We start from the raw sequence: 15790 nt of genomic DNA, 5'->3' as shown, positions 1-15790 counted from the left end.
CAAAAAACCATGAGCAAATTATGCATTACATATGATTTTTAGTTGATAATTTGAATCTGTTAAAACAGAGATTTTCTTATTTTCCTCTTATTTTTTCAGCTGAGGAGTATCTTGGGTGATTGTAAAATCAAAGCTTGTGTTTTTAAAGATTAAATTGCTATTTGAAACAATATTACAGAATATTATTTGTCCTGTGCCTCTCAGTGATGTAGTTTTACTCCAAGTCATTAGAGGGCGACATCACCGCAGCGTCATCAGAATGAGCCAGGGTGAAAGGGGAAGAGTTGGACAGAACCACATGTATGTTGTTGTGGTGTTGGCTGGATACCCCGGAACTTGGTTTCCTCAAGTTACATCATTTCGGTGAGATGCACACTTGTATTTCCATTTATTAAAATGCTAAAGATGTTAGTTTTTACTCGGCGAGGTTAAATTTTGTATCCAATTCTCAAGCTAACACACCAAGTTCCATTTTCGGACTCAAAGTGTTTTGCTTGTAAACTCAGTCGTTTCTGGACCCTAATACATATTTGACATATTATTTAGCTTGTTATTGTATTTATTTTATTATCGGTGATTTATGAAAAACCGCTGACAGAGCTCAGAGAGGTGTTCATTTGAAACTGCTGAGCGCTAAGCTGCTATGGGATCACTATGAGACAGAAATAAACTTTCCTCCAATCTTTTTGATTGTAGCAAATGTTTTTGTGGCTTCATTTTATGAGATTTCAGAGGCTTTCATTGAAAAAAGATTCAACATTTTCTGTGCTGTTACTGTACTGAACTGTACTATATAACTTATATATTAGAAATCAACTTCTAGTCTTTAATCTGACTCTGATTGCAACCTTTTTACAATCTGACTTAATACGTTTAAACAGATTGTTAGATCAGTAATTGTGTTTTAACTAACTAATTAACTGATTCTCATCATTTCAAACACATTACTTACGTTAAACAGATTGATGGAGAGATTTCAGAGCTCTTATTATTTCCAGATAAAACCTAATGAGATTCTATAACAATGTTTCCCAGGTAGTTTTCTTCCTATCTAGTGGTTCTTATAGGAAGAAGGTGAAGAACTTCATTATCAAAACTTTTGTTCATTTTTGTCCTGTGCAACATATGAAATTATAAACTAATGGAACAAAATAGATTCACCAAATTTTTGGATTGATGGTGTGACCAGATAACAGTAGGTTTGTCATGTCAAATGTTTCAGTTTTTAACATGTTTCACTGACGTTGTTTCAGATTGTCTTGAGGTAAAATGAGGAATCTGAAGCTGCTGAAGAGCCTTTGTAGCTCAGAGCTGCAGGGTCCTGGTTCTCCTCAGTGTTTCTCTGTGAGGTCCGACACTGGCTCACTCCTCATCGCCTCTCAGTTCTCAGTCACAGAGTACGACCCACACACAGGCAAGGTGCGGTACTCCTAATTTCTGTATATTTTAAGATGGGAGAATTTCTTTGATCAGATTGATTATTTTCCTCCCTTTTTTCTTTTTTGTAGGTTGTCAGAGAAACTTCGTTAACAGCTGATGGTTACCTGCCAGAGGATGGCAGCGGAGTGGTGGTGGGACTGCAGGACCTCGCTGAGCTTCAGTCAGCATGTTTGGCCACAGCAGGCGGAGACGTCGTTCTCTTCAACCTCAACACCAGCCAAGTGTGTTTTGTTTTTCCACCCATCTTTTTCAGACCACTACTTAATATGTTTTAGGATTATGGTTGAAGGGAAAGCAGATTAAACAGCAGTATGTTCCACAGTTGGAGTGTGTTGGCAGTGTGGACAGCGGTCTTACGTCTATGAGCTGGAGTCCTGATGAAGAACTCGTCATTCTTACAACTGGTCAGTATGTTACAGACACGTCACATGTGAATAACATAGTTTAAAATGAAATTAACACGTAGAACGATTAAAAGCTATAAAGGGACTTTCTGTCATGTAAAAGTTTGAGCTGCAAACAGGCATCTTCATTGGTTCTATGACTCTTCTATCTTTACAGTTTTTCAGTCTTAAATTTCAGTCAAGCTGGCATTTAAAGGTCTTAAAAAATCTTACATTTTACTGGTGAGACCAGCAGATATCTTGCAAGGGACTAGAAAACTTGAAAGTTTGCATAAATTGGAAAAAAAAAATTGTATTTTTAGATTCCATTGCTTATATCTAAAAGATTCATACTCACACATAAATACTTATCAGTGCTTTGAATAAATAAACAAACAAACAAACAAATAAATAAATAAACAACTGTCTTTGTCCACAGGACAGGAAACAATCATCATGATGACCAAAGATTTTGAGCCGGTTACTGAGGTTGGAATCCACCAAGATGATTTTGGTGAAGGTATCCTAGCTTCAGATTAACTCCTCTCTGAGTGTTCAGAGATTAACTGTGCTAAAAAACTGCCTGGATTTAAGTTAGTATCATTAATCATTAGTGTGTATGATTTGTTTTCTTTTGTTTGTTTTTTTAGTGATGACTTGTCTTGTGTATTATGTTTGATTTGAATATTTCTAATTGAAAACTGTACATCTATATGGTTTGTTTTATAGGGAAGTTTATCACAGTGGGTTGGGGGAAGAAGGAGACTCAGTTTCATGGCTCAGAGGGAAAACAGGCAGCACAGAAGAAGATTCAGGTTGTTGATGATTCACTCAAACTTCAGACCTGCTTTAAAGATGAGATTTGATTGAACAAATGTTAAGTCTGTCTCATTTACATGTTTTATCGCAGGATGTGCAGCCAGCCGTGGCATGGGACGACCGCAGACCCAGAGTCACGTGGCGGGGAGATGGTCAGCTGTTTGCCGTCAGCGCCATCTGTCCCCAGACTGGAGCAAGGAAGGTCCGAGTCTGGAACAGAGAGGGCGTTCTGCAGGCCACCAGCGAGCCTATCAACGGCCTTGAGCAGGCACTGTGCTGGAAGTGAGAACTCCTTAAAATTCACAATCTACAGTTCTGTAAAAATAAAAAAACTGTATTTCTTCTCCTTGAATATCAAAGCTGTACATCAGTTTTACAGCTTCATGTGTCGTTTCAGACCTTCAGGTAGCCTGATTGCCAGCTCTCAGAGACATCCCAACAAACACAGCGTTGTGTTCATGGAGAAGAACGGACTGCTTCACGGAGACTTCACACTACCATTTAGCAAAGACCAAGCCAAGGCATGTTCTGATTAAGTAAATTAATAACTTTTGATTAATAAATATTTGAGCTGACAACATTATTAGATTATTATTATAATGTGTGTGTGTCTTTAGGTGAAGGAGCTGGTGTGGAACAGCGACTCCACCGTTTTGGCTGTTTGGTTGGAAGACTTTACTGCTGGAGAGGATGGAAAAGTCAAGAGTTACAGTAAGCACAACACAGACATAAAAAATGACATTTTTCAAATAACTACATATATCTCTACATTTAGTATTAAGAGAGATGGAATTAACCAATTGAGTTTGATTGACTTCAGCCAGGCTGAGAAAAGGCTTTTAGATTGAAATCTTTCTATTGAGCAGAAAAAACAGGAGACTTTTGTCACATTCGAATGCAGCTGCCACTCGCTGTAATGTCACTACTGTCCCAGATTTTTGTCTTTTGTAGATATCTGTCTTCACGGTGAATTTTTTTTTTCCATTCTTCCCCTGAGTGATACCTTTACAATTAGTGCTTTGTGATGTTTCTGTAAACTATGGCTTTTAGGGCTGAAATGATTAATTCTGCTGAATCGATTATTGAAATAATTGTAACTAATTTAGTAATTGACTAATCAATAACTAGAGTATACAAACTAAAAGAGTCCATTTACTGAAAGAACAACACACTCAGAGCAGTAATTACATCAAAATTGTACAAAAATATACACATTTTGTATTTGAGATTAAAAAATACTTTTGTCTGTAAATTTGTTTGATCTTGTGGTAGTTTTAGCTTCACCTACTTCAAATTCAATAAAACAAATCTCTCTGTTTCTTCTTGCTGCAGTCCAGCTGTGGACGGTGGGAAACTACCACTGGTACCTGAAGCAGAGCCTGGACTTCGATGGAGACCCTCAGAAAGCTCCTGTCTGCTTCTGCTGGGACCCAGAACGCCCCCTACGCCTCCATGTTGTGACCCACAGCTGGACGAGCGTCGCCTACGACTGGGGCTGGACAACAGAGCGAAGCCGTGGACTCGACGTGACTGATGACGCCAGCGTGGCGGTGATCGATGGAGGTGAATACAAAGAAAAGATTTTATTCTTTACCTTGTTGTTTCTATAACACGAGTTTAATGTTCTACTCATTTTTTCAGAGAAAGTTCTGGTGACGACCTTCAGGCAGAGTGTGGTTCCTCCTCCCATGTGTTCGTTCGAGCTCCAGCTGAAGTCACCAGTGAACCAGGTGACTTTCCTCTGTCAGACTGAACGGACCAATCAGATTGCTGTGTTCACCTCCAATGGACAGATCTCGGTGTTTGGAAAAGGTAAGCTGCAAAACTGTGGACTACTTTACAGTTTTCATATCATATTCAGTGTTTCATAAGTGGCTCTCTAATGAATTATGCTGTTTATTAAAATGCTCCAGCAATGTCTGTTTGCAGCAGCAGACATTTCTGTAACTGCCAGCCTGAAACAAATTAAACAGAATTAAGAAAATAAAAGCGGATTTTAAATCTTAATCAACCTGTGAGCTCAAATAACTGATTATTAGAAAACATTTTTGTATCTTATGATAATGAGAAAATTAAATTATGATGAGATGATGACTTTATTCCAAAACATGAGATGATATTCCCTTTTTCTTAAAAACCACTGAAAATATATTTATAGAATGACTTCTATACCGAAATACATTTTGTTTTAGTTATTTATTTTTTAGGGTTTTTTTTCTAGCTGATGTTTTATATGTACGTCATGTTTTTATGTAAATCCAGTTTCAAAGGAAGATTTGGACAAAACTGCAGATGGGTTCAGCATTTTGTCCCGTCCTCTTGTCCTCCAGAAATCCTTCAGGTAATTTAAAAAAAACTGGTTGTTCTGACACATTTCTGCTCCTCATTCTTTCTTGGAAAAAAGAAGTCAACTCTTGTTTTGACTTGACATGTCCTTCAGATTGACGGCTCCTCAGGACAATCCCCTTGCCCTGCGGCAGCTGCTGTGGCTACAGGAGGAAATGTTTTTTGTCGTCACTTCTGGTGTTGTGCCCAACACCTCCACCCTGTTGATGCTTCGTCCTGCGCAGGACGCCTCTGACACACTGGCTGTTCGGTCTGCAGACTTTGAATTCTCCTTCAATATTGTTTAAAAATATTCATAATGAATTTTCAAATTACTTTCTTTTTTCCTTTTCATGCTGGTTTTCATCCTCAGGTCTCAGGTGGAGGTTGAAGGTGTTGTGATCAGTACGGTTCACTGCTCTCAGTCTGGGACTGTGGCTCTGCAGCTGGAGGACGGACAAATATGGAAACTCCTCTGGGGTGAGAAAACCAAACATAATCTGCTTCTTCTGATTTTTATGCTTTTATTCCACTGATACTTATAGCTTATGGAGAAACTACATCTGTAACTTGTGTTTTCTTATCTATTCATTACTGTGGATTTTTATGAGATTCACTGAAACATGTATGGAAGCATATATTAGAGACGCATAAAATGTATTTTCTGTAAAATATTTTCTTTTGTATTTTTTTTGCAGATTGTCCTGAGATGTCAGTGGAAGAGTGGCGTGACTCCAGCGGCTGCAGCATTAACTTTCCTATTTTCTGCATCCAAACGGCTCTCTGCTGCATAAGTGGAACGGTACAAACATAACTACACAACACAGGCTGCTTTACTTTTTTAATATTCATTTAGGATTTATTAATATTTATCAATGATGGCACTCTTTGCAAGAATAAGTTAAGAGTATTTCTAATAAAACCTGGAAAATTCTTCAAGTTTTTGATATGTATGGAAAAATTAAATGGAAAATATTTTTAGACTTTTTTTTGTTTGTTTTTTTCCCATCCTATTTTACAAAAGTTACATTCAAAACGGACAAATACTAATTACTATTACTAATTAATATTTACTAATGAAAAACCTAAATATATTGTTAGTATATTTATATTTAAAAGCAATTGGTTATTTATGGCCTTAACCAAAGTTATAAAGACCCATTGTGGAGGATTCAGAGAGCCGCAGGTTGCAGACCCCTAATATATATTCTCTTCCTTGTCTGTAATCACAATCTGAATAGTTTAGAAACATAAACACCATAAATTCACTGTAATGTGAATTTTTATTTCTCTTTCAAAACCTGGCTAGAATTGTGAGAAATTTGAAAAGTTTTGAACTTTGGTCTGAAAACTGTGCAGGTCTTAATGTTTCTGCTTTCTTTGCTTGATGTTTGTAGGAATACCTGCTTGGCCTCACAGACAGATCCCACCTGTACGCTGGAGACACAGAGGTGCAAAGTCAATGTGGTTTATTTGTGTTCAGTTACTGTTTTTTCTTTTTTAGCATTAACATTTTTATAAAATCTTCTTTGTCCTCAGCTTGCGTCCAACGTTAGCTCCTTTGCCGTTTGTGACGATTTCCTGCTCATCACCACTCACTCTCACACCTGCCGCTGCCTCCAGCTGAGCACACTCACCCTCAAAGGTGCGACAGAAACAAGTAAAATGCTCTGAGACACCAGAAGTGATCGTCATCCACTAAATGGTGATTTTTTTTCCCCTCATGAAATTAAAAGTAAAAATCATCTTCCTGCAGGTCTGCAGGTGGCTTTGTCCTCTGATGGAGGTCAGAACGATGAGACGCATCGGCGAGTGGAGCGAGGCTCCAGGATCGTGACTGTGGTCCCTCAGGACACCAGAGTGATTCTACAGGTCAGCTTAGTTTATATTTACAGAATACTCCGAATTTCCTCCAAATGCGCCTTTCTGAGAGGTTTTTCCAAAATCTCTAATTAAAAAAACTTTTAAAAATGTGATTCATGGGTTTATTGTGTTTTCAGATGCCTCGGGGAAATCTGGAGACCATTCATCACAGAGCGCTGGTTCTGGCTCAGTTAAGGAAGTGGTTAGATGGGTAAGTTTAATATCCTTCCAGTTACATTTACATAGATTTGTTGCATATTGCTTAACTGAATCTTTTTGTAGACCAAAAGATTTCCACTCAAGGAACATTTTCCAGGATCAAGGATAGATTTCTGCACCCATACTTTTCATGTCTTGTTTTGCTTCATGTTTAAAACCTAATAACATTGTTAAAATGTTGATTTCAACAGCGGGCACTCCCGTCCATCATCATTTTAGCATTTAATTTTCAAGAGTGACTTTTTTTTATTAATCTAGCTGTTGTTTTTTTCACAGCTTCAGATTCAGAGAAGCATTTGAGTGTATGAGGAAGTTAAGGATCAACCTAAACCTTATTTATGACCACAATCCAAAGGTATGTATGGATGCTATAGAGAAGTGTCTCTAAAAATACTAGGGAAACAAAAGTTATGTATATTTTGTGGAACATCTTGAATTACATGAGAAATTAAAAGCTCTTTTGGGTGATTTTAATGGGATTATCCAGCTTCAGGCCAAAGATCTTTCAGTGGTTTCCTGTTTATAACAGTTTTACCCTGAACATCAATATATAGATATATAGAGACGAAAATGAAATGGTTTAAGGTTGCTGGCAGCTTTTGGTCATAATGGGGTATAACCTAAGAAGAAAATTAAAAGACGTATATTTTTAAAACTATTAATAATATGTCCTAATTTTTTGATTGTTTCTTCTCCAGGTTTTTTTGGAAAACGTCGAAACCTTCATTACACAACTCAACTCCATTAACCACATTAACCTCTTCCTCACTGAGCTCAAGTAAGATGTTTATAAAGAGAAGCTTGTCACTTTGAGGAAAAATCTTCTCTTTTATGACAGATATTTTTCTTTCCTGTTGTGCATAGAGAAGAAGATACGACCTGCACCATGTACCCCAGCCCAGAGAGCAGCCCACTGCAGAGCCAGGTTGTGTCAGGCCAGAAAAAGGTTGACGTTGTTTGTGATGCTTTACGGAAAGCCATGGAGGCAATGGATGCAAACAAGTCAGTGATGTTTCAGTTTTTTGGTAATTTGTTGACTGTTACTGTTAGAAGAGCTAACAGTAGGAGGGCAATTGAGCAAATCAATACGGAAAGTAAAAAATATTAATTTATTATTAGTTACTTTTCAACAAGTATGTTTTTAAAATGTGTCAATATTGTAAAAATATTTCATATTTTCATGGTTAAAAAAGCAAATGTTACATTAAAGTAATTAGTATGTGTAAAGAAACGCATAAGATATATTTTTTGCTTCATGTTCAAATTTTTCCTCTTTAAAGGTTCTGTCTGTCCATATTGACTTCTCACGTGAAGAAGACCGTTCCTGAGCTCGAGATCGCTCTGCAGAAAGTGCATGAGCTGCGAGGTGAGCTGTACTTACTGATAATCTGCAGGATATGAGTTATGTGTAAATGTGCATTCGTTGTTTTTCGGTTATTTCACTATGAAAAGATGTGTTTGTGTACTTTTAGAAAAGCCACCTGAAGCTCCGGGAGCTGTAAGCGCTGAAGAGGCCCTAAAGTACCTCCTCTTCCTCGTCAACGTCAACGATCTGTACGAACACTCACTCGGGACGTACGACTTTGACCTTGTTCTCATGGTGGCTGAAAAATCACAGAAGGTACGAGACGTCACTGGAAATATTATTCTTAATACAACTGAAAGATGATCCGTGTCCATATGAATCATAATTGTTTTTCTAATATAGTTTATAATTAAGATAACTGACCTTTGTTGTGTTTTTTTTAAGACAAGTAGCTTTCAAATATTTTCAAATAAACAACTTTGTTGTGAGAATTTATTTTAGATAATAATGATGCAATAACTTAATAATCTCTTAAGTTCCCTTGAACAAGTTAGGATAGGGCTATGGGCTATACAAATCATGTCTGCTGCATTTTTTTTGCATAAATTCATTCTTAAATAATGAGATTTTAGCTGTTTGAAGGCCTCTTGTCACTTTAAATCCAAATAAGCTGATAGGTAACACCACTAATCAGTGCCTACTGATTTGTGACGTTATATTGCAAATGTTTTTGAAACAGCTCGTTTTTCAGATGTCAAAATACAAGAACTTATTGCCAAAATCTGCCTGGATGTTTTTTTTAAAGCACTTTGTGTGTTTTTAGAGAAACCAAATGAAGGTGCAAAAATGCTCATAATGTGAATTTTGCATAATAGGTCTCTTTTAATCTACTTCACCAGGCTAAGCAAAAACAAACATATTAATTAATCTAGAAAGTTTTTTTGTTTTTTTAACCAATAAAATAATGTAAAGAAAAACTTTTTAAGGTTCTTATTTGATAAAATCTTTTCTTCTCAATCTTTTCAGGACCCAAAAGAGTATATTCCTTTCCTGAACATGCTGAAGAGCCTGGAGCCAAACTACCAACGCTATACCATCGACAAACACCTAAAACGCTACAGGAAGGCTTTGGTGCATCTCAGCAAGTCTGGTCAGTCAGCTTCTACTGGACAGTCTGATTTAATTTGTAAACATGTTTGGGGGTTATGATGGTTATTTCTGGCCTGGATATTGTTTGTTTGACTCAGGAAAGGAACATTTCATTGAAGTTCTGCAGCTGGTGAAGGAGCAGAAACTCTACAGTGAAGCTCTGCGGTTGTACACAGCAGATAGTCCTCAGTACAAGGTGAGCTGTTATGAATTAAATCCCATCATTAGTCCACATTTCTCAACAGTTTTGATATCTAACTAGAGCAAGTCAATCCTGAGTGATTTGAGTCTTTTTACCTTCAGCTTGTGAGCTCTGCATATGCTGAGCACCTGGTGGAGCAGCAACAGGCCGAGCAGGCCGGCTTGTTGCTGTGGCGATGCGGCGAGCCAGCCAGGGCGCTGCAGGCTTTCACCAGCTGCTCCAGTTGGAGAAACGCCATCTGTGTGGCACAGCAGATACCGCTACCGCCGGACCAGTTAGCTCTGCTGGCCAGAGACTTGGCAGGTAACCATGACAACATGTAGTCTGACTGATGGAGAGAAATGCAGTGCCACTCAGAAGTTGGTAAACAAATATAATAAAAATGAATTTCATGTGACTTATACTTGTAATGACTAGTTTGAAGTGTTCTTTTTTTCTGAACAGAATAATTATACAGCTTGCTTTTGAAAAGAAGAACTAGTCAAAATTATACATTCAGACCAAAATATGCTTTTATTTGGTTGCAGAGAAAACATACAATTGTTAATGACGTCACATCAATAAGCTTTTGTAATAATTCTGGCTGGATTTTTTGATTGCATAATTATTCTTGAGAATTGGGGATATTGTGTTATATTTTTGTAACTTTTATTCTTATTTTCCAACTCATAACTTCCACAGATTCTGTGCTGATGGACTGTGAGATTAAGATCACGGTCACTAGAATTCATGTCAGATCAGATAGAGAACCATGAAAGTTCTCTGTCTATTGACTATCAGAGTTTTCATTCATGGCACCTGAAACATTCTTAATAATGGATCCATGCAGTTGTTTGATGTTGTGTTCAGTTCTAGTTCCTTGGCACAAAATGGTTCTAGTGAAGGATTTGTTGTTAGACAATGTTATCCATTCCAAAACCAGTTTTAATGTGTGTGTTGTCATTTTTCTTCTGCTGGGACAACTGGTTCTGTCCAAGTTTCAACCATCTCTGACAACCCAAACTCTGACTTTAAGAGGAAAAAAAATGGTTAGCGTGACCAGAAACATATGGGGAAATGTCAGTATCACTTAGGGCTGTTGTAAACGAATATTTTAGTAATTGAGTAATCTATTGATTATTCTTACAATTAATCGAATAATTGGATAAAAAAAATTATAAAATAAAATATTGGTAAATCTGGCATAACACCGGTGTTACTATCAGATATCAATATCAGTCCAATTTTTCATTTTTGAGCTTCCCTACCAGTTACTTTTTTGTATTTTAGAAAACTAACCTGTAACAATAATAGATCACTTTCTAAGTTAACCTGAAGAAAAGTTATACAAAGATCTGAAATTATATTCAATTTAATAATAAAGAGGCAGGCTCACAAATACGCTTATAAAAAATGTCTATGATCCAGCTTTTAGTTTATGTATTCATCTTCAGTTAGTTTAATAGATGAACTCTCACCTTGCCCTATACCTGTCAAGCTTTGGGTTTGAGAATACAGGAAATGTCGCCTGGAGTTGGGGGTTTGGGGTGGTGGTGGTGGGGGTGGGGGCAGGCGAGCGAACGAACCTAAGTCCGGGGACCGGTAGAGCAGGGCACGAAAGTAAGAACGGGGGTCATTTTACCCTTAACCCTAACGCCAGTCATTTTAAGGATGTCTATTGGTCCCCAAAAGAACGATGCAAACCTGAGCATTATCATGAATCAATAAAATCCCCACTGGCCGAACTTGAAAATTGGACGTTATGCCGCTAACACTTAGCTTTCGACAACAATTCAGAGGCGGAAGACAGAGCTCCGCGCAACGCATATAATGTTCCGGCCGGAACACGGTGCACTAAATAATAAAACATAGATTAACTGAACTTCGAGGCAGGTAAATTTTCCTCGAGGAATTTTAATAATCGAGGTACTCGAATCATTCGAGGAATCGTTTCAGCCCTAGTATCACTGTACAGAATGATACAGGGTCTGTTTTACTGACAGTGGCTCTCCTGCATCATAGAAACTGAGTGAAAGAGTGAAGATGGAGTTCTACGTTAAAATTTCTCTTAAAACTAAAAACTAGGTGGTTGAAACTTGGACAATAATCCCAAACTTACATTCAGACTAGTTTGGTAATCTTTGAACCACAGAAATTTGGCTTCATGAAATTCTGATGAAGTTTTTTCTTCCTTCTGTCACAGAGAAGCTGACCGAGCAGAGGCGGTGCTCAGAAGCTGCTCTGCTTTTGGACCAGTACGCCAAAGTAAGATTTCACTTAACTAGGCTAGAAAAATTTGCATTTCCTGTGAAGATGCAGTGTGAATGCATCTTCACTAAAATATTTTTAGTGAAAATTACAGAAGCATTTGAGGTCCACTGTAGAAGACTTGCAGACATTTAAGAAATAGACAGAAGCAGCCAAATAAAGCATAATCTAAACTGAGCTAAAAAGCTGTAATACTAATTACAGCCTATAGGTTAGGACTAGCATCTTGACCTACAGTATTATACTAAGGGTTGGATTAGGGTTAGATTGGGAACCTTCAGAGTTAGTGGGCCAGTGTTTTTTTTTTTTTTGTTTTGTTTTGTTTTTCTGAAGACTGAGGATAATGCAAGCAAAATCTTGAAGAGGGATTTTATGAAATATATAAAAGACATGAAAAGCTCAAATAAACAAAAGTAGTTGAAGGATATGACTACATTCTAAACTTTGAAATTTGTTTCTAGCTGAAAATACGTGGAAGTAGTGAGCTGTGAAAGAGCACAAAGATTTTAGCAGAACTTTTCATGTTGTATTAATTTCAATGGGGCCAAAAACGGTCACAAAAAGCTGACTATTTCCTAAACCGTAATAGATGTCAATACCAAAGGACATAACCGTAATGTCCCGAATGAGCAAAATATGGTATAAGTTGAATGGTTGAAGTAGCGGCACAATGTAGTTAAGTGGTGAAAAGTGAACGATAAACAGTGGAGGACTCTTCTAACAAAGTAAAATGACTTCTCAACCAGCAACAGAGGTTGCTTTATGGTCTCATTATAAACATTTTTATTTTTTGTTTCAAACAGGATTGTGAGGAAGCCATCTTGGCTCTAATCACTGGTGCAGTCTGGGAGGAGGCGCTCAGACTGGTCTGTAAACAAACTCATCTTCTTTGTCAAAGTGATTTTTTTTCTTTTTGTGTTGTGTGGCATTAACATATATTTTTTTATTACTGAAGATTTATGTGCACAACAGACAGGATATCACTGAAACCAACCTGAAACCGGCTCTGTTAGAAGGTAAGATGAAAGACAGTACAGTGATTGTCTTGTGTTGTTTAAAAAGGTTTATGAACCATGCTGAGGATAGTTGGAGAAAATGTTTTATTTTTGTTCTCCACAGCTGTGAACTCTCAAACAGGGTTCTTGGAGGCTCAGGTTGTAACATTTACCCGGCACCGGAGCCGTTTGGCTGTGGTTCGAGAGCAGAAAGAAAAGGCCAGACTGGATATGCTTGGTGAGAAAAACTCTGATAAATCCATTTCATTCCATCAAAATGTGTTTAAACATTTGAATCTAGTTGTGTTTTAAACCATTTATGTTCCTTGTTAGATGAAGAAGGTCCAGACTGCCCTGATGCTGAGCTTTACTCTGAAGCTAGCAGTGTGTTGACCGCGTCTAAATACTCCCAGAGTAACTCCCGGATCTCCTCGTAAGGGGCACACACCTAAAAAAAAACATTACCGGTAAGTTAATATAATATTTATATTGTTTTTGGTTTCAGTGTTTGGATTTCTCTTGCAGAAGGTCGTCAAAGAACCGCCGGAAAGCGGAGAGGAAGAAGCTGAGTCTGAAGGAAGGAAGCCCAATGGAGGACAGAGCCCTAATGCACGCCCTGAGTGAAATCATCACTACTGTAGACAAGATGAGAGGTACAAACAAGTCTTTATTTTACGTGTTGTCCTCCTTCAAATGCAGCCTGCTTAGGTGCAGATTTTTGTGTCTAATACAAAACCAGGGACAGTCATGCTGTCTAAAAGCTTTTGTACTGATCAGGCTTTTTAGGTCAGGATTAAACATAATTTTTTGTTTCAATGAAATGCCATACATATTTCTAATTAAAACAGTTGTGCTGTAGATTTCTCATTACAGGTTCCGAATCTAACAAAATATGTGGAGATTAAATGCATTAAAACATGAATGCTAATTTCAATAAAATTCAATCTAAAATGTATCAAACATACGCTGCTCTGTTTTGGGTTTTGTTGTTTGATGCTTTTCCAGACCAAAACAAAAGTGTGAATCTTCCATTTTGATGCATTTTATAAATGAGGAAGAAAACAAATGTTTCATATTAGTGGCTTGGGGAAAAATTGGATGATTTTGGAGCTGAAAAACAACATCTTAAGTTTACAAAGTATAATTTAACTGGCTTGAGTTAATATTAAGTAAAGTAAAAAGGTAAGTAAGTTGATAGTATCCCTAAATTAATTTTTATAGGGTAAGTCTCAAATTTAACCTACTGAAACATCGAGAAACTTGAAAAAGACAGTAGTGGTGCTGCAGTCTGCATTGGACATGCTGCAGTAAATAAAGCAGTAAGAAGTTCTGGTGAAAGATAAATCTGTCCCTTCATCTTCCACAGAGGAGATCCACAGCCTCCTTAAGGCCTTAGTGCTGTTCCAGTTTGATAAACAGGCTGGGAAACTGCAGCTGGCCTATGAAGAAGCCCTGCAGACGATGGAGAGAGCTGTTCCTGAGGTGTGGCCTGAAGGCCTGCTGAGCAGCAACGCTCCGGTAAATATAACACCCTCTTCAAAATCCTTCACTCATAATATGTTCTTTTTATATTTCTGTTAGACACCAACATTGTAAAGTTTATTAAAGGTTTTATCTAAATGACTGGATTCAAGATCCTAAATAATTTGCCTACAAAAGCAACAAAGATGGTTGTATTAAATTCTTCATCTCATCTGTTTTTTCCATTTGCATCCATGTCTACAAAATCTGTTAATCATGTATTAATTTGCTGCTGTGATACCTGAATTTCCACACTGTGGGACAATAAGGGATATTTCTATTATATTTCTGTACTTATTTTTGGTTAAAGGTAAAACATCAAAGCAGTTGATACTGCTAAAATGTGATGTTGATTGAGTGAACTATAATCAATATTAATGACAAATAAGAAGGCAGAACTGTCTGCACAAATTTTCTAAACATAAATTTTGCTTTTTGACATTTTTTAACTCTAAAGGTAACTGGTCCAAACTCCACAGCAAACAGCATCATGGCTTCTTTCCAGCAGCAGCAGCAGCAGAAACCTGCAGCATCACAACTAGGTCGGTACAGTTTGTGGTGTTAAGATTTGTGTTTTTTATTTTTTTATCTCCACCTCTTAACTCCTGTTGTCTTCAAAGTAATGCTCAAACCCCATTCCATATTTTATTTTTGTATTTGTTTAAGGATAGCATAGTGAATTTAAATTTTTTAAATTTTAATGATGATCATTTATTTCTGGTTTGTCACATCAGAAGTTGATGTAAAAAACTTAAACTTAAAAACTAGGCCCAAAGTTCTTGGTTTAGCTTAGATGAGATGCCAAACAAAGTATTGAAATTCTTTCCTTTTGAATAATTAAAAATCATGGTATAACTGATCATCTTGTGAAAAACTGCCAGAATATTCTCTAATCCAACTCTTGAGATATCTAGATATTGTTGAAATATAAACAGGACTTTGCTATGTGAGCAAACATTTAGAAACACTTTTTTAGAGAGATGTGTGCCAGATCTGCAGATTGGAGAAGTGCTTATATATATATATATATATATATATATATATATATATATATATATATATATATATATATATATATATATATATATATATATATATATATATATATATATTTTTTTTTTTTTTTTTTTTTTTTTTCAGATCCTGAGATCCCAACAGCACCAAAGATGAGAAACGGTGTCAAGTGGAAGCTCATTGTTCTTAAATAAACAAATAACGTACTATTGTTTGATTTTGTTTTTTTACTTTACAACAGCTGTTGTAAATTACACAGTTTCACTTGTATAATAAAGATTCATTTAACATCTTCTGATACTGAATC

The 15790-nt window shown here is 36.8% G+C and overlaps 1 protein-coding gene across 1 annotated transcript; it reads left to right on the top strand.

Moving 5' to 3' along the window:
- The first annotated feature begins 269 nt into the window (after positions 1–269).
- elp1 (elongator complex protein 1) lies at positions 270–15783 on the top strand. Its single transcript, XM_005808624.3, has 36 exons — positions 270–363; positions 1254–1419; positions 1509–1661; positions 1763–1844; positions 2263–2343; positions 2553–2638; positions 2734–2924; positions 3040–3163; positions 3260–3353; positions 3975–4205; positions 4284–4454; positions 4905–4983; positions 5083–5238; positions 5341–5447; positions 5666–5769; positions 6365–6418; positions 6507–6612; positions 6724–6839; positions 6968–7041; positions 7326–7404; positions 7748–7827; positions 7914–8051; positions 8330–8415; positions 8522–8670; positions 9382–9505; positions 9603–9700; positions 9808–10009; positions 11889–11950; positions 12757–12819; positions 12909–12969; positions 13073–13186; positions 13282–13381; positions 13474–13601; positions 14315–14466; positions 14927–15011; positions 15610–15783. Exons 2-36 carry the CDS (start codon positions 1270–1272, stop codon positions 15675–15677), a joined length of 3948 nt encoding a protein of 1315 aa, XP_005808681.2. The 5' UTR covers positions 270–363; positions 1254–1269; the 3' UTR covers positions 15678–15783.
- Positions 15784–15790: the final 7 nt, after the last annotated feature.

This window comes from Xiphophorus maculatus, chromosome 23, assembly GCF_002775205.1.
Source record: "Xiphophorus maculatus strain JP 163 A chromosome 23, X_maculatus-5.0-male, whole genome shotgun sequence".
NCBI lineage: Eukaryota > Metazoa > Chordata > Actinopteri > Cyprinodontiformes > Poeciliidae > Xiphophorus > Xiphophorus maculatus.
Note: the sequence above shows the minus strand (reverse complement) of the source record. Positions and strands in the feature narration are given on the sequence as shown.